Genomic DNA, 21,936 nt, shown 5'->3' on the forward strand with positions numbered 1-21,936 from the left:
CGCGGGCCTCTCACTGTTGTGGCCTCTCCCGTTGCGGAGCACAGGCTCCGGACGCGCAGGCTCAGCGGCCATGGCTCACGGGCCCAGCTACTCCGCGGCATGTGGGATCTTCCCGGACCGGGGCACAAACCCGTGTCCCCTACATCGGCAGGCGGACTCTCAACCACTGTGCCACCAGGGAAGCCCTGTTGCATTATTTTTATAAATACATTTTCTTATAGGAATAATAGCTATTCGTTAAGTTAGGCCTTCAACACCAATCTCCTTGAATTTTAAAATGGTCATTTTTCTTTGGACATCTGTCGTAAGGGCAGTATTACATAGTGAGTTTTAAATTGGATAAAAGTTATGTTTTTATTTGTTGAAACATGAGGCAATAATAAGTAGGCTGTAGGGGAGGAAATTTTTGCTGCTTTTTTTGTTGTTGCTTTTAGAAATTCACTTTTGAAAAAAATTACAAAACCATTATTTAATATATATGGCAGAGCAAGCTTCTTCCTTAGGCTACATTTGCTTTTATCTTTATGTTCATTGCTAACCCTTCCCTTTGGCATTTTATTTTTTCTTGTTATTATTTTGAAGTTATATATGGTGTATTTTATACTTCATTCTTCTTTTGAGTATTTATATGATTATAAAGTTGAAGAAAATTTTCAGAATTTTTTTGTTTTTCCATCTAAAAATGAAGTACTGAGAAGGTCATTGTTTTGTTTTGTTTTTTTCCTGTTACACTGTGCTTTTTTAGCAGTACAGTACAGTTTGAATAGGATAGTCTATTTTGAACGTTGGTCTAACCACATTTTTAATTTATTTCAAAAAATGTATGGCAGTAAGAAATATGCACCACTAGGGGGCTCTCATCTTTTATTCTTTTTAGTTCAGTTAATGTTTTAAGGTTAAATAGTAGGTAAATTTCAAATGTTTGTTAATAAATATTGTCCCATTAATTCATCCCCTCAAATTTAAACTTTAAATGTTCTGTCACTTTTGGCTATAGAGATGTTGAGACAGTCTATGACTGAGAACTCCAAAAAGTTATGTTTAGCTATACCTTCAGTTTATCCTTTTTGCAACCATTTTTATTATTGTTTACAGTAAACTGGACCGTTGTGATAATGTAATAATTTACTGTGTTCTTGATACATTTTTGTTTAATATTTAGGAGCACACAGAAGAGAGGAGAATCATTTGGAATTAGCCGAATAGGTAGCAAAATTAAAGGAGTCTTCAAGAGCACCACAATGGAGGGAGCTATGTTGCCTAATTATGGCTTAGCTGAAGGTGAAGATGACTTTGTAAGTAAAAATTCTTCAGTTTGTTGTATGTATAATTTCAGACTTAATGTGGCATAAAAAATTGGTTACGCTTGTTATTTTCCCTTTTGTTAATCTTAACTTCTTACTTCAGATTTTGTTTATGTTTCCCATTCTTTCACTAGTCATTATAGTTTCATGGTGCTAATCTAATTTTTTAAATTCCTGAGCACTAAGTTATTGCTTACTATGGCCAGATGGTTTCTGTTAAGCTGATATACTGCTAAATAGTCAAACAATTTACCACGTTTTGATTAAGCTTTTACTTCATATCCTGATCTTATCTCTTTCTAACCACATGGCCAGGCACACGGAGTTGTGTTCATCGATGTCTGACCTAACCCCTTGATATTCAGACTGTGATCTGTGGACCAGCAGCATCAGCATTACCTGGGAGCTTGTTATCAGTACAGAATCTCAGGCTTCATCCTAGACCTGCTGAATCATAATTTACATTTTAACAAGATCCCAGATTTATAAGCACATTATACCCTCCATGCTATTTTATTTCTCTGTCTTTTCACATGTTGTTTTGCTTGAAATGCCTTTTTTCCCCCTTTATTTACCTAGAAAATTCATACTTACCTTTCAGAATCTAGTTTCTTCCCATAAGCCCCTATCTGAGTCCCCAAGCAGAATTGAACATTCCCTCCTTTTTTTGCTTCTGTTAGATCATATGTTAAAACATGTACCACGTTGTGTTTGAAATTACGATTTTTTTTTTTTTTGGCTGCGCAGCAGGACTTGTGGGATCTTAGTTCCCCCACCAGGGATCGAACCCGGGCCCTGGCAGTGAAAGCTCTGAGTCCTAACCACTGGACTGCCAGGGAGTTCCCTGAAATTACAATTTAATTTATGTATTTGAAAGTATGTTTATGATTGTCTTTCCTACCAATTAAGGAGTTCTATAAAGGCAGATATTATCTCATTTGTACTTTGCATTTGTTTAAAAAATCTTTATTGAACAGACATCCTGGGTCTTCATTTTGCCTTTTAATGTCTCAGCACTGGAGATAAAAAGATGATTAAGACCTAAACTTTGCTCTTAAGAAATTTACTATCCTGGGTATAAAAGGGATGAATATTAGTGATTGGATTGGTAATGACCAAGAGGAAGGAAGTGGGGAGGGAAGAGTAAATAAACCTATTTTTCCTCTTTACCCCTTCCTTTCAGCCTTTGTCCCTTTGCACTGATAAATTGTTAAAAAGATTCATTGCTTCTTCACAATAATTTTAATGGAAGAAAAACTTATTTAATCCTTTTTTTTCTTTTTAGATAATCCAAATACAGCATTCTTTTCATGCCCATATTTTCCTTAAAAGTATGGGTAGAAGAAAGACAGTAGACCCGAGGAGGGAGTCTTTTAAAAAAAACAATGTTTATGTTTTTAGATTTTAAGCATCTCAATTTTTTAATAGTATAGAAAAATAGAAAAAAATTTAAAATACCACCGGTAATTCTGCCACCCAATAACTACTTCTATTAACATTCTTGTGATTCTGTTTTTTAAAAATATCTTTCCCCTTCCCATCCCCATAAATTAGGCTATATGTAGATTGCTATCCTGATCTCTGCCCACTTAATATAACAAAATATAACTTAAATATAACTTAATATAACAAAAGCATTTACCCATATTATTGTGAACTCGAAACATAATTTTTATGGGGAAAGATGTACTTTTTCTTTTTTGTTCTTCCCAATTACTTGAAATACAAGCTATAGTTTTGCTTCAGGAATAGGAGGCTTTTTTTTTTTTTTGGTCTGCACGGGCTCTAGGCGCGTGGGCTTCAGTAGTTGTGGCTTGCGGGCTCTAGAGTGCAGGCTCAGTAGTCGTGGCACATGGGCTTAGTTGCTCTGTGGCATGTGGGATCTTCTGGACCAGGGATCGAACCCTTGTCCCCTGCATTGGCAGGTGGATTCTTTTTTTTTTTTTTTTTTTTGGTATGAAAAAAGGTATACCTATTTCTTTCTTTTTTTTTTTTTTAACATCTTTATTGGGGTACAATTGCTTTACAATGGTGTGTTAGTTTCTGCTCCATAACAAAGTGAATCAGTCATACATAAACATATGTTCCCATATGTCTTCCCTCTTGCGTCTCCCTCCCTCCCACCCTCCCTATCCCACCCCTCCAGGCTGTCACAAAGCACCGAGCCAATATCCCTGTGCCATGCGGCTGCTTCCCACTAGCTATCTACCTTACTACGTTTGTTAGTGTGTATATGCCCATAACTCTCTCTCGCCCTGTCACAGCTCACCCTTCCCCCTCCCCATAACCTCAAGTCCGTTCTCTAGGAGGTCTGCGTCTTTATTCCTGCTTTACCCCTAGGTTCTTCATGACATTTTTTTTCTTAAATTCCATATATATGTGTTAGCATACGGTATTTGTCTTTTTCTTTCTGACTTACTTCACTCTGTATGACAGACTCTAGGTCTATCCACCTCATTACAAATAGCTCAATTTCGTTTCTTTTTATGGCTGAGTAATATTCCATTGTATATATGTGCCACATCTTCTTTATCCATTCATCCGATGATGGGCACTTAGGTCGTTTCCATCTCCGGGCTATTGTAAATAGAGCTGCAATGAACATTTTGGTACATGACTCTTTTTGAATTATGGTTTTCTCAGGGTATATGCCCAGTAGTGGGATTGCTGGGTCATATGGTAGTTCTATTTGTAGTTTTTTAAGGAACCTCCATACTGTTCTCCATAGTGGCTGAACCAATTCACATTCCCACCAACAGTGCAAGAGTGTTCCCTTTTCTCCACACCCTCTCCAGCATTTATTGTTTCTAGATTTTTTGATGATGGCCATTCTGACTGGTGTGAGATGATATCTCATTGTAGTTTTGATTTGCATTTCTCTAATGATTAATGATGTTGAGCATTCTTTCATGTGTTTGTTGGCAGTCTGTATATCTTCTTTGGAGAAATGTCTATTTAGGTCTTCTGCCCATTTTTGGATTGGGTTGTTTGTTTTCTTGTTATTGAGCTGCATGAGCTGCTTGTAAATTTTGGAGATTAATCCTTTGTCGGTTGCTTCATTTGCAAATATTTTCTCCCATTCTGAGGGTTGTCTTTTGGTCTTGTTTATGGTTTCCTTTGCTGTGCAAAAGCTTTGAAGTTTCATTAGGTCCCATTTGTTTATTTTTGTTTTTATTTCCATTACTCTAGGAGGTGGGTCAGAAAGGATCTTGCTGTGATTTATGTCATAGAGTGTTCTGCCTATGTTTTCCTCTAAGAGTTTGATAGTTTCTGGCCTTACATTTAGGTCTTTAATCCATTTTGAGCTTATTTTTGTGTATGGTGTTAGGGAGTGATCTAATCTCATACTTTTACATGTAGCTGTCCAGTTTTCCCAGCACCACTTATTGAAGAGGCTGTCCTTTCTCCACTGTACATTCCTGCCTCCTTTATCAAAGATAAGGTGACCATATGTGCGTGGGTTTATCTCTGGGCTTTCTATCCTGTTCCATTGATCTGTCTTTCTGTTTTTGTGCCAGTACCATAGGCAGGTGGATTCTTAACCACTGCGCCACCAGGCAAATCCAGGAGGCTATCTTTAAAAAGCTGAGAAAGTTTGTTCTGTTTTGTAGTGGCCCAAGGAGGAAGGAAATTCTTTATTGGTCTTTATTTACTTATTTTTTATTGAAGTATAATTTTTGTTTAATTTTTAATGGAGTATAGTTGATTTACAATGTTGTGTTAGTTCCAGGTGTACAGCAAAGCGAATCAGTCATACATATACACATATACACTCTTTTTTTTTTTTTTAGATTCTTCTCCCATATAGGCTATTACATAGTGTTGAATAGAGTTCCCTGTGCTATACAGCAGGTTCTTATTAGTTATCTATTTTATATATAGTAGTGTGTATACGTCAGTCTATCTCCCAATTTACCCCCCACCTTACCCCGTTAACCATAAGTTTGTTTTCTGCATCTGTGACTCTACTTCTGTTTTGTAAATAAGTTCATTTGTATGCTTTTTTTTTAGATTCCACATGTAAGCGATATCATGAGATATTTGTCTTTCTGTGTCTGACTTACTTCACTCAGTATGACAATCTCTGGGTCCATCCACGTTGTTGCAAATGGCATTATTTTTTCTTTTTTATGGCTGAGTAATATTCCATTGTATATATGTACCACATCTTCTTTTATCCATTCCTCTGTTGATGGACACTTAGGTTGCTTCCATGTCCTGGCTATTGTAAATAGTGCTGCAATGAACATTGGGGTGCATGTGTCTTTTTGAATTATGGTTTTCTCTGGGTATATGCCCAGTACTGGGATTGCTGGCTCATATGGTAGTTCTAATTTTAGTTTTTTAAGGAACCTCCATACTGTTCTCCATAGTGGCTGTACGAATTTACATTCCTACCAACAGCGTAGGAGGGTTCCCTTTTCTCCACACCCTTCCAACATTTATTGTTTGTAGATTTTTTTTTTAATTTTTAAATTTATTTTTGGCTGCATTGGGTCGTCACTGTGTGCAGGCTTCCTCTAGTTGCAGCAAGCAGGGGCTGCTCTTCGTTGCAGTATGCGGGTTTCTCACCACAGTGGCTTCTCTTGTTGCAGAGCACAGGCTCTAGGCGTGCGGGCTTCAGTAGTTGTGGCTCGTGGTCTCTAGAGCATAGGCTCAGTAGTTGTGGCACACAGGCTTAGTTGCTCCACGGCATGTGGGATCTTCCTGGACCAGGGATCGAACCTGTGTCCCCTGCGTTGGCAGGCAGATTCTTAGCCACCGAGCCACCAGGGAAGTCTTGTTTGTTGATTTTTTGATGATGGTCATTCTCTCTGGTGTGCGGTGATACCTCATTGTAGTTTTGATTTGCATTTCTCTAATAGTGATGTTGAGCATCTTTTCATGTGCTTTTTGGCCATCTGTATGTCTTCTTTGGAGAAATGTCTATTTAGATCTGCCCATTTTTTGAATGGGTTATTTATTTTTTTGATATTGAGCTGCATGAGCTGTTTGTATATTTTGGAGATTAATCCCTTGCCAGTTGCTTCATTTGCAAATATTTTCTCTCATTCTAAGGGTTGTCTTGGAAATTCTTGATTGGAAGCAAAGATAGTAATAATGGAAAGTAGGGTAAGAGGGCAAACTAATTGTTAGTACTCTGAAGAGAAAAGACAGGAGGTGGCTAGGGTGTTAAACCAGACCAAGATAGTCCCACTTAGGATTTGGGGGTACTGTGCTAGTTCTAAACTGTGGGACCTCGGGGAAATCTCCTTTGCCTTGTTTAGGAAGTGTATGGGAAAGGGAAATTGCCAGTCTCACTGCCAGGGCTAAAGTGATATGTGATCCAAAATTGAGACCTGGAAGATTTTTATTTTTTTAGAAAAGGATCAACTTGACGTGATCATTTGGTAGCAGTGCCTCCTTGCTATGTGACCTTGGGTAAATTGCTTAATTTTATTTTGATTTAACTTCCTCACATGTGAAATGGGGATAATAGTATCTAGCTTGTATATGGGTGTTGTGAGGAGTAATAAGTGATATATATGAAGCACTTGGGACAGTGCCCAGCACACAGTAAGTGCAGTAAGTACTATACAGTGTTATAATACCATCAGATAAATTATAAGTTAAATTGGCATATGTATACTGGCCTGGGAACCAAAGTCTTCTATGTAAGGTTGGGTCTGTCTGAAAATGCATTTCTGTCCAAGTTCAGAACTGATTCACAGATAAACTTCTGGAACGTAATACGCCCATTGGTATATTGGCAGTTATCCCCAACATAGGAAAGGCTAATAATGAGTTAAATTATAGTATTTCTCAAGGAAATAGGGGGACATCTCTTTGCCTTTTATCCTCTGCCTGTTTTATTCCCTGTCTTCTTTGTAGCGGGAACATTTGTTTGAAAATGAGAAAGCACTTGGTTTTCCTTTTTATAAAATTTTGGTTATATATTTTTAAATAATATTAAAGGAATCCCTGAAAATTCTTGAAGAAATATTGCCCTAGAGATTTTTCATTTACTTTTTTGATATAAACACCATTTAAATGGTAGCAGTAATAAAATATTAAACTTTGTTCTTTGTCTTTTATTGATATTTTTATGTTAAGAATTTTCTATTTTGTTTCTTAGATTGATTTTTATTTAAGAATGTCCCATTTCTTGGCTTTTAGTCAGCTTGTTAAACAAATTTTCTATCATTTTATGATTCATTTTATCATTTCTCGTCAAAAGCCAAGTCTGTTAACAAAATTACAGTTGTGATAACCATGGAAAATGCTGCCCTGTACCTCAGATTCCAAGCAGTGGAGTGGGTGTTTCCCTCACACATGCTTCTCTGTTTTTCTTCCAGGTTTGTAAGGAGATAGATAGCCTTGTCCCCAAAAGGCAAGAACTAACACTTATCGTCTGTTTTTACAGTTTCATTGTTTTAGGCCTGGAAGACATTTTTGTTTTCAACAGAGCATTAAGAAGTCTTCCTAAGATTCCTAACAGTCTTATTAGGGGTGACAGAAAGCCATTTTAGGACAGGAACAGAAAAAGGGATAATTGCCAAGGGACTTAGTGGGGGAGGAAAAGAATTCACTTAGAAGAGAGTTGGCTACCAGGTGTGGGAAGAGAGTAGAATGGAGAGTGAAGGTAGGGTGCTAGAATTCTGGAAAGAAATACCTCTTCTCTACTGGTTTGCTCTGACTAGACTGTTCAGAATTCTCTTAAGCGCTACAACCTTTGACTCATTTCCTTAAAAAAGTGTGTTCAAGATGGTTGTGTTTTATCTGTAAAATTTTGCCCCCTTTAACATGAATCAGAGATGTCTAGGTGACCAGGTGTTATAATGTGCCAATTCAGAGATTCTTTTCCGATTTAGTGAAGACAGACATTTTTTTCCCCTTCTTTCTGCATGTTTATTTCTAGAACATGTTTAACACTGCTTTTTTAAAATAATTGTTCTTCAAGTAATATTTTAAAGAATATTTATTTTAAATATTTATATTATTAAAATTTTAGAAGCTAGGAGATGAAAAAACAATCTTAATTGTATAGAGGTGGGTCCCTTTCAGACCTTTTTTCTAATTTTATATTATCTAATGCTGCAGTGAATATATTTATACTTGTGCCTTTTTCATAGTTTAAAAAAATTTGTCTAAAATAAATGCTTGTATTAGAATAAGTTGCCAGAAATGGAATTAACTTGGTTGAAACTGTTTTATGGCTTCTTATATTGATAAATGTATATGGGCAAAACGCTTTCTAAAAGGATCGTACAGGTATATCTGGTAACCAACAATATATTGCATATCCAGTTTATCTGTGCAGTTTCCATCAGTGGCTGTTATAAAATTTTACATTCCTAAATGAAAGATATCAGTACAGTAACTTCTACTTCTTATTACCAGAGTTAAATATTTTTCTGTATTTGTATATTTTTAATATCTTTTCCAGTAATTGCTGAAGTGTCTTATATTCTGTTGAATTTTCATATATTGGTGATGCAACAAAACCTGGAGTTGATGCTAGTAACTTGTTAGTTTTAGTTTTTTATCCTTAACCTTTTCAGTAGAAAATTTGATATCACTTAATTTCAAAAGTATTAAAAAATTATAGACTTTATATGGGCATATTACTGTGTAGTTACATCTCATATGCTATAGGTATAAAGGTCCTGGAAGTATTAATTTTTTTTTCTGATGATTTTTTTCCAGATTGAAGAAGGTATTGTTGTAATGGAAGATGATTCTCCAGTGGAAGCTGTGAACACACCTAATACTCCTCGAAACCTTGCTGCATGGAAAATTAGCATTCCATATGTAGACTTTTTTGAAGATACCTCCTCTGAAAGGAAGGAGAAAAAGGAGAGAATACCAGTGTTTTGTATTGATGTTGAAAGAAATGATAGAAGAGCAGGTATTAATATTATTAATGCATATAGCACTAATCAGGTATTAAAATGATTAAGACAGCATTTCTCCCCCTCCATTGTTGTGGGCTAATAATAATTGGTAAAAATATGATCAAACACAACTTTACAAGTTTTCTTTATGTTTTGCTGTCTTTTTTCTTTTGGTTATTTCATCCGTGTGTTACAGTCGAGACAGGGGTAAACAGCATCTATAGCAGGATAAATATTCGCCACCCTGGGCTTTGTCCAAGAGAGTGGGCAGTCTGTATAAGCAAAAACACATCAAAGTTGTGCACATTTTGGGAATGATGAGCAGAAAAATAAAGTTGACCTCAGGAAGAAGGGACAGTCTGTGAGGAAAGAAGGAAAAAGTGGCAGGGTTAGGAAATGGTTTTGAGAGAGGAGTGACGAAGTGATAAGATGAAGGTCAGTGCTAATGATTCCCCTTATTTATTTTTCAAAAAGTATTAGGTGTTTGATTTTTCTCAGAAGCTGATCCTGTTTCATGCATAGGAACATAAAATATAGGAATGGGGAAGGAAGAATGCTCAGAGTAGCTAGCAATGATATTCCCTATTGTAGTTAAATACCAGGCAGGATCTTGTTCTCTTCAGTTCTGAGTCACTGCTACTGGATTTTGCTGTAACTTCTGTTCGGTCTTGCTAGATGCTGTTCTATCTCAGCATTTTAATAAGTATACAGACAAACCTTTGTCGATATTAGAGTTTCATTTCAGTTTCAAACACAGTCACTTACGTCTTTTGTCTGCTGTTTCTGCTGATAGGAATTTTAAGTGTTAAAAAGAATTTGGAAAGGAATACCCTAGTTAACTTCTGGATTCAATTCTTTGCTGTGCCTAGTACTTAAAATCTGGCTTTTCTCTCAGTGTTCTTGGCTCTCAGAAAATTATTTAAAATGTTTGACTATCCAGATATAAATCCCTATCAATATAAATAAATTGCTTTTTATTGAGGTATAATTGACATACATTATTACATTAGTTTTAGGTACAATATAGTGATTCAATATAGTGATTCTGCATTTGGATACACTGCAAAATGATCACCACAATAAGTCTGGTTACCGTCCTTCACCATACAAAGTTAATACAATATTATTGACTGTGTTCCCCATGCTGTACTTTATATCCCTATGACTTATTTATTTTATAACTGGAAGTTTGTACTACTTGATCACCTTCACCCATTTTGTCCTTCTCTGGCAGCCACCCATCTGATCTCTGTATGAGTCTGCATTTTGTTTTGGTTTGTTTGTTTTGTTTTTTAGATTCCTTGTATAAGTGAAATCATGTGCTATTTGTCTTTCTTTGACTTATTTCATTCAGCTTAATACCCTCAAGGTCCATCCATGTTGTTACAAATGGCAAGATTTCATTCTTTTTAAATGGCTGAGTAGTATTCCATTGTATACATATACCACATCTTCTCTATCCATTCATCTGTTGATGGACATTTAGGTTGTTTCCATGTCTTGTTTATTGCAAATAATGCTGCAGTGAATATAGGAGTGCATATATCTTTTCGAATTAGTGTTTTTTTGGATAGATACCCAGCAGTGGAATTGTTGGATGATATGGTAAATCTGTTCGTAATTTTTTGAGGAACTTCCATACTGTTTTCCATAGTGACTGCACCAATTTACATTCCCACCAGTAGTACACAAGGGTTCCCTTTTTACCACATCCTCATCAACACTTGTTATTTCTTGTCTTTTTCACAGTGGCCATTCTGACAGGTGTGAGGTGGTATCTCATTGTGGTTTTGATTTGCATTTCCCTGATGATTAGTGATGTTGAGCATCTTATCATGTGTCTGTTTAGCCATCTATATGTATTCTTTGGAAAAATGTCTATTCAGATCATCTGTCCATTTTTTAGTAGGTGTTTTTGTTACTGAATTGTGTGAGTTCTTTATGTATATGGGATATCAAGCCCTTATTAGATATATGCTCTGCAAATACCTTCTCCCATTCAGTAGATTGCCTTTTTGTATTGTTGATGGTTTCCTTCACTGTGCAAAATCTTTTTGTTTGATGTAGTCCCATTTGTTTATTTTTGCTTTGTTTCCCTTGCCTTTAGAGTCAGATGAAAACAAAAAAATCACTAAAACCAATGTCAGGGAGCTTGCCACCTGTGTTTTCTTCTAGGAGTTTTATGGTTTTAAGTCTTTCATACAAATCTTTAATTTATTTTCAGTTAATTTTTTTACATGGTATAAGATAGTGGTCCAGTTTCATTCTTTTGCATGTAGCTGTTCAGTTTTCCCAACACCATTTATTAATTTTAATTTTAGTTTATAAGAATTTTTAAAAAATTTATTGATTAATTTTTGGCTGCATTGGGTCTTTGTTGCTGCACGCGGGCTTTCTCTAGTTGCAGCGAGCAGGGGCTACTCTTTGTTGCGGTGTGTGGGCTTCTCATAATGGTGGCTTTTCTTGTTGTGGAGCACGGGCTCTAGGAGCGCAGGCTTCAGTAGTTGTGGTGCACAGGCTCAGTAGTTGTGGCTCGCAGGCTCTGGAGCGCAGGCTCAGTAGTTGTGGCACATGGGCTTAGTTGCTCCACTACATGTGGGATCTTCCCGGACCAGGGATCAAACCCATGTCCCCTGAATTGGCAGGCGGATTCTTAACCACTGAGCCACCAGGGAAGCCCTAATTTTATTTACTTATTTATTTATTTGACCGCGCCGAATCTTAGTTGCGGCACACGGGATCTTCGCTGCTGTGTGTGGGATCTTCATTGCTGCCTGCTGGATCTTTAGTTGCAGCATGTGGGATCTTTAGTTGTGGCATGTGGGTTCTTAGTTGCTGCATGTGGGCTCTAGTTCCCTGACCAGGGATCGAACCCAGGCCCCCTGCTTTGGGAGAGTGGAGTCTTAACCCCTGGACCACCAGGGATGTCCCTATTTTTATTTTAATTTTTAAAAATAAGTCACACTGGTGGCGCAGTGTTTAAGAATCTGCCTGCCAATGCAGGGGACATGGGTTCGATCCCTGGTCCAGGAAGATCCCACATGCCGCACAGCAACTAAGCCCATGCTCCACAATTACTGAGCCTGCGAGCCACAACTACTGAGCCTGTGCTCCACAACTACTGACGCCCGTGCGCCTAGAGCCCATGCTGCACAACAAGAGAAGCCACTGCAATGAGAAGTCCACACATTGTAACGAAGAGTAGCCCCTGCTCAACACAGCTAGAGAAAGCCTGCGCACAGCAATGAAGATCCAATGCAGCCAAAAATAAATAAATAAAATAAACAAATTAAAAAAATAAAATAAAATAAGCCACCCAGTTTATGGTGTTTTGTTATAGCAGCCTGAGCAGACTAAGACGGTTACAGAAAGTTTGCAAAAAATAGTACAGAAAGTTGTCATACACCCTTTACCCAGCTTCCCCTTGTATTGACATCTTATAAAACCATAGTACAATGATTGAAACCAGGAAATTAGCATTGATGGGATATTCATTTGAATTTCACCAGTTTTCCCACTAATACCCTCTTTCTGGTTCAGGATCCAACCCAGGATCCCACACTGAATTTAGTCTTGTCTCCTTAGTCTCCTATGTTCTGTGATAGTTTCTCAGTCTTCCCTTGTCTTTAATGAACTTGACACTTTTTTAAAGAGTCCTGACTAGTTATTTGTAGAAAACACTTGAGTTTGTTCCTCCACTTGAGTTTGCTGCTCAACAATGTTTACTTATTAAAGGACAGAAGAGGCTCTCCTTTCCCCACTGTATATTCTTGCCTCCATTGTCATAAATTAATTGACCATATATGTGTGGGTTTATTTCTGGGCTCTCTCTTCTGTTCCATTGATCTATGTGTCTGTTTTTATGCCAGTACCATACTTGTTTGATTATTATTGGTTTGTAGTACAGTTTAAAATCAGGGAGCATGATACCTCTAGCTTTGTTCTTTTTTCTCAAGATTGTTTTGGCTAATCAAAACTACAATGAGGTGTCACCTCACACCAATCAGAATGGCTATCATCAAAAAATCTACAAACAATAAATGCTGGAGAAGGTGTGGAGAAAAGGGAACCATCTTGCACTGTTGGTGGGAATGTAAATTGATACAGTCATTTGGAGAACAGTATCGAGGTTCCTTAAAAAACTAAAAATGGAACTACCATATGACCCAGCAATCCCACTACTGGGCATATACCCTGAGAAAACCATAATTCAAAGAGTCATGTACCACAATGATCATTGCAGCTCTATTTACAATAGCCAGGACATGGAAGCAACCTAAGTGTCCATTGACAGATGAATGGATAAAGAAGATGTGGCACATATATACAATGGAATATTACTCAGCCATAAAAAGAAATGAAATTGAGTTATTTGTAGTGAGGTGGATGGACCTAGAGTCTGTCATACAGAGTGAAGTAAATAAGAAAGAGAAAAACAAATACCATATGCTAACACATACATATATGGAATCTAAAAAACAAACAAACAAAAAACACTGGTTATGAAGAACCTAGGGGCAGGACAGGGATAAAGACGCGGAAGTAGAGAATGGACTTGAGGACACGGGGAGGGGGAAGGGTAAGCTGGGACGAAGTGAGAGAGTGGTATGGACTTATATATACTACCAAATGTAAAATAGATAGCTAGTAGGAAGCAGCCGCATAGCACAGGGAGATCACCTCAGTGCTTTTGACCACCTAGAGGGGTGGGATAGGGAGGGTGGGAGGGAGATGCAAGAGGGAGGAGATATGGGGATATATGTATATGTATAGCTGATTCACTTTGTTATAAAGCAGAAACTAACACACCATTGTAAAGCAATTATACTCCAATAAAAGTGTTAAAAAAACAATAGACATAGGGATAGTCAAAAAAAAAAAAGAACTAGAACTTGAAGGTTTGGAAAATTCTCAGACTATCCATATATCATGCTCTGGAAAAAAGCCAAGGGTGTGGCTGAACAATGGTTTGCTGAAGAGATCAGGCATGTGACTCATGGATCAATCATCTCAGCAGAAGCCAGGAATAGAGCTGTGGCTATCCAGGAAAGATCTGTGGAGGACCCTGTTATTTGGAACTCTCTGGGCTTCTTGGACCTGGATGTCTGTTTCCTTCCCCCGGTTAAGGAAGTTTTCAGCCATTATTTCTTCAGATAACTTTTCTGCCCCTTTTTCTCTTCTCCTTTTGGGACCCCTATAATGCGAGTGTTATTTCACTTGATATTATCCTATAGGTCCCATAAGTTATCTTCTTTTTTTTTTTTTTTTTTTTGTGGTACACGGGCCTCTCCCGTTGCGGAGCATGGGCTCCGGACGCGCAGGCTCAGCGGCCATGGCTCATGGGCCCAGCTGCTCCGCGGCATGTGGGATCTTCCCGGACCGTGTCCCCTGCATCGGCAGGCGGACTCTCAACCACTGCGCCACCAGGGAAGCCCTATTTCCTCATTTTACTTGACTCTGTGCTTCTTTCTGTGTATTAGGGGAAACAGCTACCTCTCTCAGTCTTGAAGAGTGGCCTGTGTAGGTGATGAGCCCTCTAATTCAACCTTGCCCTAGGTCTTCTTTGTCTTTTGAACCTTTGTGATTGTCTAAACTGCCTGATTTATTCTTGATATATGCCTGTTATGGAGCATGTGCCAAGACCTATTAGTGTTCCAAGGGGAGGAATCCCGTTTATCGCCTCGTTTCAGGCTGATGGGAAGCCAGACACTTAGGCAGCAGCCTTTAAAATAGGCAGATATATACAGTCCTGCAGGGCCACAGTCAAAATCCCTACCTGCCTCCATTCCAGGAGATCTGTAGGTGTCCTCGGGGTGCATAGCTGCTTAGACGAGTGTATGAGCTCCTGAGAGTTCTTATTGAGCTGTAGTGAGGCCAAGGGGGTGTGCAGGGATGGTGTCTCCCTGCTTACGTTCTCTGGGTGCTCTTCCTTAGCTCCTAGATGTGTGGAAAATCTGAAGCCTGTCCCTCAGGCTGAAGCTCCAAGCTAAGTAAATAGGCCTTTTTCACAGGAAGACTGGGGGTTTATTTAGTGTGCTGTCTGTGCAGTCCCTGGGGGGCGGTGTGCCTTTCCAGGAACTGTCTTTCCAACTGGTACAGTCCCGTGGAGCTCAGTATTGCCAGCTCCCTTAGCCACCAGGGCCAAGTGATCAAGGGGTGTCCCCTGTGTGGATTGCACACACCTGCTGGCTTCAGCAAGGCAGCTGGTGAGTGTAGGGGGCAGGGCATGCTGGCCAGTGTCAGAAAGGCTGCCTGTGCTTGCAGCTCTCAGCAGTGCAGTGGGAGAGTGCCTTGCCTATGTGAGTGAGCTGGCTTTAGGCGGGGAGAGGAAGAATGCTGCAGCTGCTCGTGCTTGCCAGTCACAGCCCGGGAGCCAGGGAGCGCTGCAACCACTCTGGCTTCAGCAAGGCAGTGGGTTAGTGCTGCAACCACTTACCCCTGCCTATCCAAGCAAGGCTGGGGGGTGCCATTTCCAAGCTTGTCTGCCTGTGCTAGCAGGGTAGGTGGGGAGACAGTAATGGCATCTGCCCCTGCCTGCATCTTGGGAGAGTTTCAGCTGTCCCCTGCCCCTCCAGCATGCTTTTAGATTAGCAAACGAGTTTTCTTACATGTAGTCTAGGCACTTTATTTTCTTTTCTTTTTTTTTTTTTGGTACGCGGGCCTCTGACTGCTGTGGCCTCTCCGGTTGCGGAGCACAGGCTCCGGATGTGCAGGCTCAGTGGCCATGGCTCATGGGCACAGCCGCTCCGCGGCATGTGGGATCTTCCCGGACCGGGGCACGAACCTGCGTCCCCTGCATCGGCAGACGGACTCCCAACCACTGCGCCACCAGGGAAGCCCAAGGCACTTTCTTTTCTTTTTTTTATTGGCTGCACTGTGCAGCTTGTGGGATCTTAGTTCCCTGACCAGGGATCGAACCTATGCCCACTGCAGTGGAAGTGTGGAGTCATAACCACTGGACCTCCAGGGAATTCCCAAGAAATAATAAATTATTAAGACTGGAATAATTTCCAGCTTTGTATACTTAATGTTATAAATAGTGCATTCTTTTAGTAGTAGTTTGTAAAATTGTTTATTTCTCAGTGTGTATTCATTCATTTTGCAGTTGGGCATGAGCCTGAACATTGGTCTGTCTATAGAAGATACCTTGAATTCTATGTACTTGAGTCAAAACTAACAGAATTTCATGGTATGTTGTCCTTTTTGTATAAAACATTACATTTCAGCATTAGCTTTCTTGAAAGCTGTTGAACCAGCTTTCTGAAATTACTTTCTAATTTTAAGTAACTGTACTAAGGAAATGTAACAGTGACACTTGTGTACACTACTAGTGATGATAGGAATGTACTGTTTTTATCTCATTTCTGCTTATTTATATTTTTTAAGTTTTTACAATGCAAACTTATTGCTTTTCAAGCAATAATGATATTAAAATTTAAAAGACAGTGGCAGAGAATTTAAACCAGGGATTTGAGTTGCTCTTTTCTTTTGCCATCATCTTCTGTGGTAAACATGTTTCTATGTAACATGACAAATGTTTTGATTTAGCTCTTAGATTTCGATATGGAAAAAAAACCTTGTAGTTGTGTGTTTCTTTTAAGGGTAGATCAATCAGAAAAGCAGAGCACTCTTTTCAGTCTTCCTCTCACCTCTCAGTCTCTCTTATCTGTCCATTTATTTTAGTTAATATTAGGTTTATAGTCATGAAGTATTTCTAGTCATTTTGTATGTAAATTGCTGAGCTTGAATTGTGTATTCTGAATCTTTTGATTTTAGAAAAGTTCTGTGGAGTGTCCCCTGATCCAAATTCAGGTTGGTTTTGAATTGTAAAGGGCAGGAAAACTTCTCTACTCTGCTATAAGAACGAAGCCCACAATAAGGAGATTATAGAAAGATAAAAAATACAAGGTCCCACAAATCTACTTTTTTGTCTAGATTTTGAGTTTGTACTTGTCCTTAAATGGTTTTCTCTTTGCCTTTGCCAGTCTGGTACAATGCCATCCTTGTCTTGGTCTTTCTCTGAGACTTTTCCTTTTGATTTAGAGTTGAGAAAAGATCATTTATCTCCGTAATTTAAAATCCTGGACCAATCAAAGTTGGTTGGATTCCCAACAATATTTTTCCTTTTTGGTACTAAAATGTCCAAAGTTGGCCCTGTCTGAGAAAACATGTCCATGGTTTTTAAATTTTGTTTTTAAGCTTATATAGCATTGGCAAAATGCTGCCATTTTCTCGGTGAGAGAGTAGGTATTTCTTCAGTAAGATTTTGTCTAATAGAATCCCACCAATTTCAAAATAATCTCATGATAAGTTTTTGAAGCTTTTTTACTAGTATAGATGGCTAAATAAATCTGTGTCAATGAAGGGTGGTGATATTTTGGATATCAGTAGAGTCAAGTTCTTTGGTCTGGTCTTCTGACTTTTGAAGCTCTCTGATTTTGTCAAAATTAAATAAAGGATAATGCCACATCTCTACAAGGCAGCACTGGGAATCTGAAGTTGCCATAGTAAATTATAAATTAGGTTTAAAAAATAATAGCAGAACACAGTAATAACTTTCATATATATTAATTTCAGGTACATTTCCTGATGCCCAGCTTCCTTCCAAGAGGATCATTGGCCCAAAAAATTATGAGTTCTTAAAGTCTAAGAGAGAAGAGTTTCAGGAGTATCTACAGGTACAGCTCCAACTTAATTTAAAACATCCTCTAATTTGTCTCTTTTTCTCTTGTACATACATATGTGCTGTGTCTTACAATACCTGTCAATGTGGATTTCTAGAATCCTTTATTAAAAAATTTTTTCCCATGTGGAAATGAGTTATTGTCAAGAGTACTTTTTAAAAGAAATTTGATAACCAGTGAAATACCATATATTTTCTCGGTGGAAAAAATGTCTTGTATTGGGCATAGTTTAAAACTTTTGATGTGGGAAGTTAGAGAGAGAAAAAGAGAGTGAGAGAGAGAGGAAGAAAAAACTTTTGATGTAAAACATTAAATGCATTCTAAGAATACTGGGTTGTTGTTTTTTTTTTTTTCTTATTTTTTGTTTGATTTTGTGTTTAGCACTTTCTGAACTCTGGGATTTTTCCCTCCTGTTTTATTAATTATTATTTTTTTTTTGCAACTGTACATTTTTTTTTAAATACTTGGGATCTCCTGACTCTACCACCATTCACCACTTGGAATTGAATTCCGTTTTTCTCAGTGTGTGCACATTGTGTTGTGTAAACAATATAATTGCTATTTCCATTGTTGGTGCAGTCTGCTTAAAAGTTACCTACTTGAGACTCTTCCAAAATTAATGACCATTTTTCTTTAATCAAGTAAATAAGATCAAAAACTGGATAATTTTATTTGTTTTATTTTTTAAAAATCTCCTGGACTTCCCTGGTGGTGCACTGGTTAAGAATCTGCCTGCCAGTGCAGGGGACACGGGTTTGATCCCTCGTCTGGGAAGATCCCACATGCCGTGGAGCAACTAAGCCCACGTGCCACAACTACTGAGCCCACGTGCCACAACTACTAAAACCTGCATGCCTAGAGCCCGTGCTCCGCAACAAGAGAAGCAACCACAATGAGAAGCCTGTGCTCTGCAATGAAGAGTAGCCCCTGCTTGCCACAACTAGAGGAAACCTGTGCACAGCAACGAAGACCCAACACAGCCAAAAATAAAAAAATAAATTTAAAAAATTTAAAATCTCCTTTATTTGGACATGGAATTTTGTAGTTTTAATTAAGTGTTAATTCAGTTAAATTTGGCTGCCTTTTAGCCAACAATAAGTACTTTTTAAATTAAAAATATTCAACAGTGTAAAGGGGTGTTTACATTATATTTTCTGTATTTGAGCCAATGAATACCTCAACCCAGAAGGTATTTTTTTCATAACTTTTTGGTGATATGAAAAGTGAAATATGATATAAACATTAACTATTGCAAGGATATTTGAACACAGCGTATGCTAGTGTTAACCTGTGGTTTTGTTGATATCATTAAACCCATTATTTGAACCGACTAATTCTAAGAACTAGAGAACCTCATTCTAGAAGAAATATTTTTTGGTAATATGGAGTTAAATGTTGCAGTACTGGTATTTCATTTTAACTCTTTCATAGTTACAAAACTGAATATTAGGTAAGACTGGGTTAAATCTCACTTTAAGACTTCAGTTTGTCTTGTAAGAAGAAATAGTGTTGCAAGCAGATCAGGCAACAGAGTCTCCAAGTTATTTCACATTTCCACGTTTAGTTCTCTGCAAAACCCTTTATACCAGCTTCCTTTAATTATCAAGATAGATGTATGATATTGTAATACTTATTTTATAGTTGAGAAACTGAGAAATAATATTAGCTAATGTTTAATCTTCCTTCCTGTGTATCAGGTACTGTGCCTCTTCTAACAATACTGTAAGTAGGTAGTGTTATCTTCATTCTACACATCAGGAAACTGACTCTTAGGCAATATATGAACTTTTCTAGGGACAGCTAGCTAGCAAATGGAAGAGCAGAATTCAAACCCATTCATGTGTGACTATAGAGGTCTTATTACCCTCTTATATGATGCTATTCTTTCTATAAATGTGCTTTGTTATTATTCTGAATATGAAATAGCCTTTGAGGATTTAAAATTGTTTTCTTGGTTTAAAAATCATTTTAATGTAGTTTTCATCACTCTTCTAGATTGTTAAAACTGTTTTTTCCCCCCCTTTTTTTCTGTTTTTGTTCATCAAGAAACTTCTGCAGCATCCAGAATTGAGTAATAGTCAACTTCTGGCAGATTTTCTCTCCCCCAATGGTGGGGAAACACAATTTCTTGATAAGATACTACCAGACGTAAATCTTGGTAAGTCAATTTAAATAATCATATAGAAGAAGATAAACTGAAAAGAAAAGAAGCAGTATTTTCAGATTAATTTAGAAAAATAATTTATAGAGTGAAGCCATGTATCAAAACTCTGAAGGACTTCTTATATACTGTTAATGGGAATATAAATTTGAAAACCACTTGTAACTTTAACGGAGTATAATCTATAAAAATATTGAATCACTGTGTTGTACACCTGCAAGTAATATAATATTGTAAATCAACTATACTTCAATTAAGAAAAAAAGGAAAACCACTTGGAAAAACAGTTTGGTGTAAAACTGAATGACCCAGCAGTTCCTCTCTGAGATATACACTCTAGAGAATCTTGTATTCATATTTAACAATGTTCTTAGCAGCATTGCTTATAGTAGCCTAAACTGGAAATAATGCAGATGTTCATCAGCAATAGAGTAGACATAAATTATAGTAGTTTCACAAAATGAATACTTAGAGCAATGCATACCCATGGCATGTAGCTGCTTGGAACAGTGTTGATAATCTTAAAAACATGATGTTGAATGAAAGAAGCAAGAGGCAGAAGAATGTATGCAGCATGATTCCTTTTATATAAAGTTCAGTATAGACTAAGCAATAAGATAAGCTGGAAAAGTTTGAATAAAATTGTTAAATATCATAATGGAAGAGAAGCAGTATTTCTAAATATATTTTATATAATGTCATCTTAAGTATATATAGAACTAAATGAATAAATATTACAAGTGTGCATTTGGCTTTTATCTGTATCTCTACAATTTTTTTTTGTTTTTGCGGTACGCGGGCCTCTCACTGTTGTGGCCTCTCCCGTTGCGGAGCACAGGCTCCGGACACGCAGGCTCAGCGGCCATGGCTCATGGGCCCAGCCGCTCCACATCATGTGGGATCCTCCCGGACCGGGGCGTGAACCCGTGTCCCCTGCATCGGCAGGCAGACTCTCAACCACTGCTCCACCAGGGAAGCCCTCTCCAAATTAATACATATAGTTGAGCCAGAATATTTCGTGTGTGTCTTATCGAGGGAAAATGTGAGAACATTTTGTATTTGGTTATATGTAATGTTTAGGAGATAGAATTGGGTAGACCTGGTTACTGACTAGGTTTGACTGAAGAAGAAATGATCAAAAAATAATAAAATTTAAAAAAATATTTCAGATGTGGAAAACACAATATATTGGCTTCAAAATGTTTAAAAAGGCAGAATTAAAATGAATAAACATTTAATCAAGTCTCCAAAATAAAAAAAAATGATGATCCAGGTTTCTGTTTATACAACTGGATGAATGCTGTTACTTGCTGAGATACGGAATAAATTTAGAGTAGTTCTGAACTTGTTGAGTTTATAGAATCCAGTTGAGGAAGTTTTATAAGGTAGGAGAGGCCAGGAGAGAGGCACAGAATAGAGATTTGTATGTTATTTGAAATCAGATTGAGCAAAACATTTGGCTCAGGAAGAGCATGTAGAAGAGAGAAGCACAGGATGCAACACTGTAGTTCAAAGAACTTGGGAAATTCTGAGGTGGGAGGAGTAATTTATGGGGGTACCAAAGGAGAAATTTATGGGGGTACCAAAGGAGAAATAGGAGAAATAGGAGAAATAGCCTGGTGAGAGGGTTTTTGCCTTTTGCTATTGCCATTAGAGTCTACTTTTTTCTAAACCGGACTGAAAGAAATTTAAATTATATTAATCAACTTCGACTGATTTTTACAGTCATTTCTAAATGCTTGAGAAAATCTCGTGATGTTTGATATTTTATAATAAAGGAACCTGGAGATACGATCAAGAGAAAATTCTGGCAAACAGGATTAGAATATATATTCTTAATCTAAAGCTGAGAATGCAAACTATTCAAATAGCCAATTTAAATAGTGTAGCAACTTTTAGAGCTTCTTTTTCCT

At 37.7% G+C, this 21,936-nt stretch overlaps 1 protein-coding gene across 5 annotated transcripts in view; it reads left to right on the forward strand.

The window, feature by feature from the left end:
* The window catches only part of SNX14 (sorting nexin 14), a 68,601-nt gene that overhangs the window by 38,500 nt on the left and 8,165 nt on the right, over nucleotides 1–21,936 (forward strand). For all 5 annotated transcript variants that reach the window (XM_060167881.1, XM_060167885.1, XM_060167883.1 and 2 more), the window contains 5 exons: nucleotides 1,163–1,295; nucleotides 8,991–9,192; nucleotides 16,284–16,367; nucleotides 17,756–17,856; nucleotides 19,909–20,020. In XM_060167881.1, coding sequence (XP_060023864.1) covers nucleotides 1,163–1,295; nucleotides 8,991–9,192; nucleotides 16,284–16,367; nucleotides 17,756–17,856; nucleotides 19,909–20,020 — 632 coding nt within the window. The remainder of the gene's footprint in view (nucleotides 1–1,162; nucleotides 1,296–8,990; nucleotides 9,193–16,283; nucleotides 16,368–17,755; nucleotides 17,857–19,908; nucleotides 20,021–21,936) is intronic.

The sequence above is a fragment of the Lagenorhynchus albirostris genome, chromosome 12 (assembly GCF_949774975.1).
Source record: "Lagenorhynchus albirostris chromosome 12, mLagAlb1.1, whole genome shotgun sequence".
In the NCBI taxonomy this organism is placed as follows: Eukaryota; Metazoa; Chordata; class Mammalia; order Artiodactyla; family Delphinidae; genus Lagenorhynchus; species Lagenorhynchus albirostris.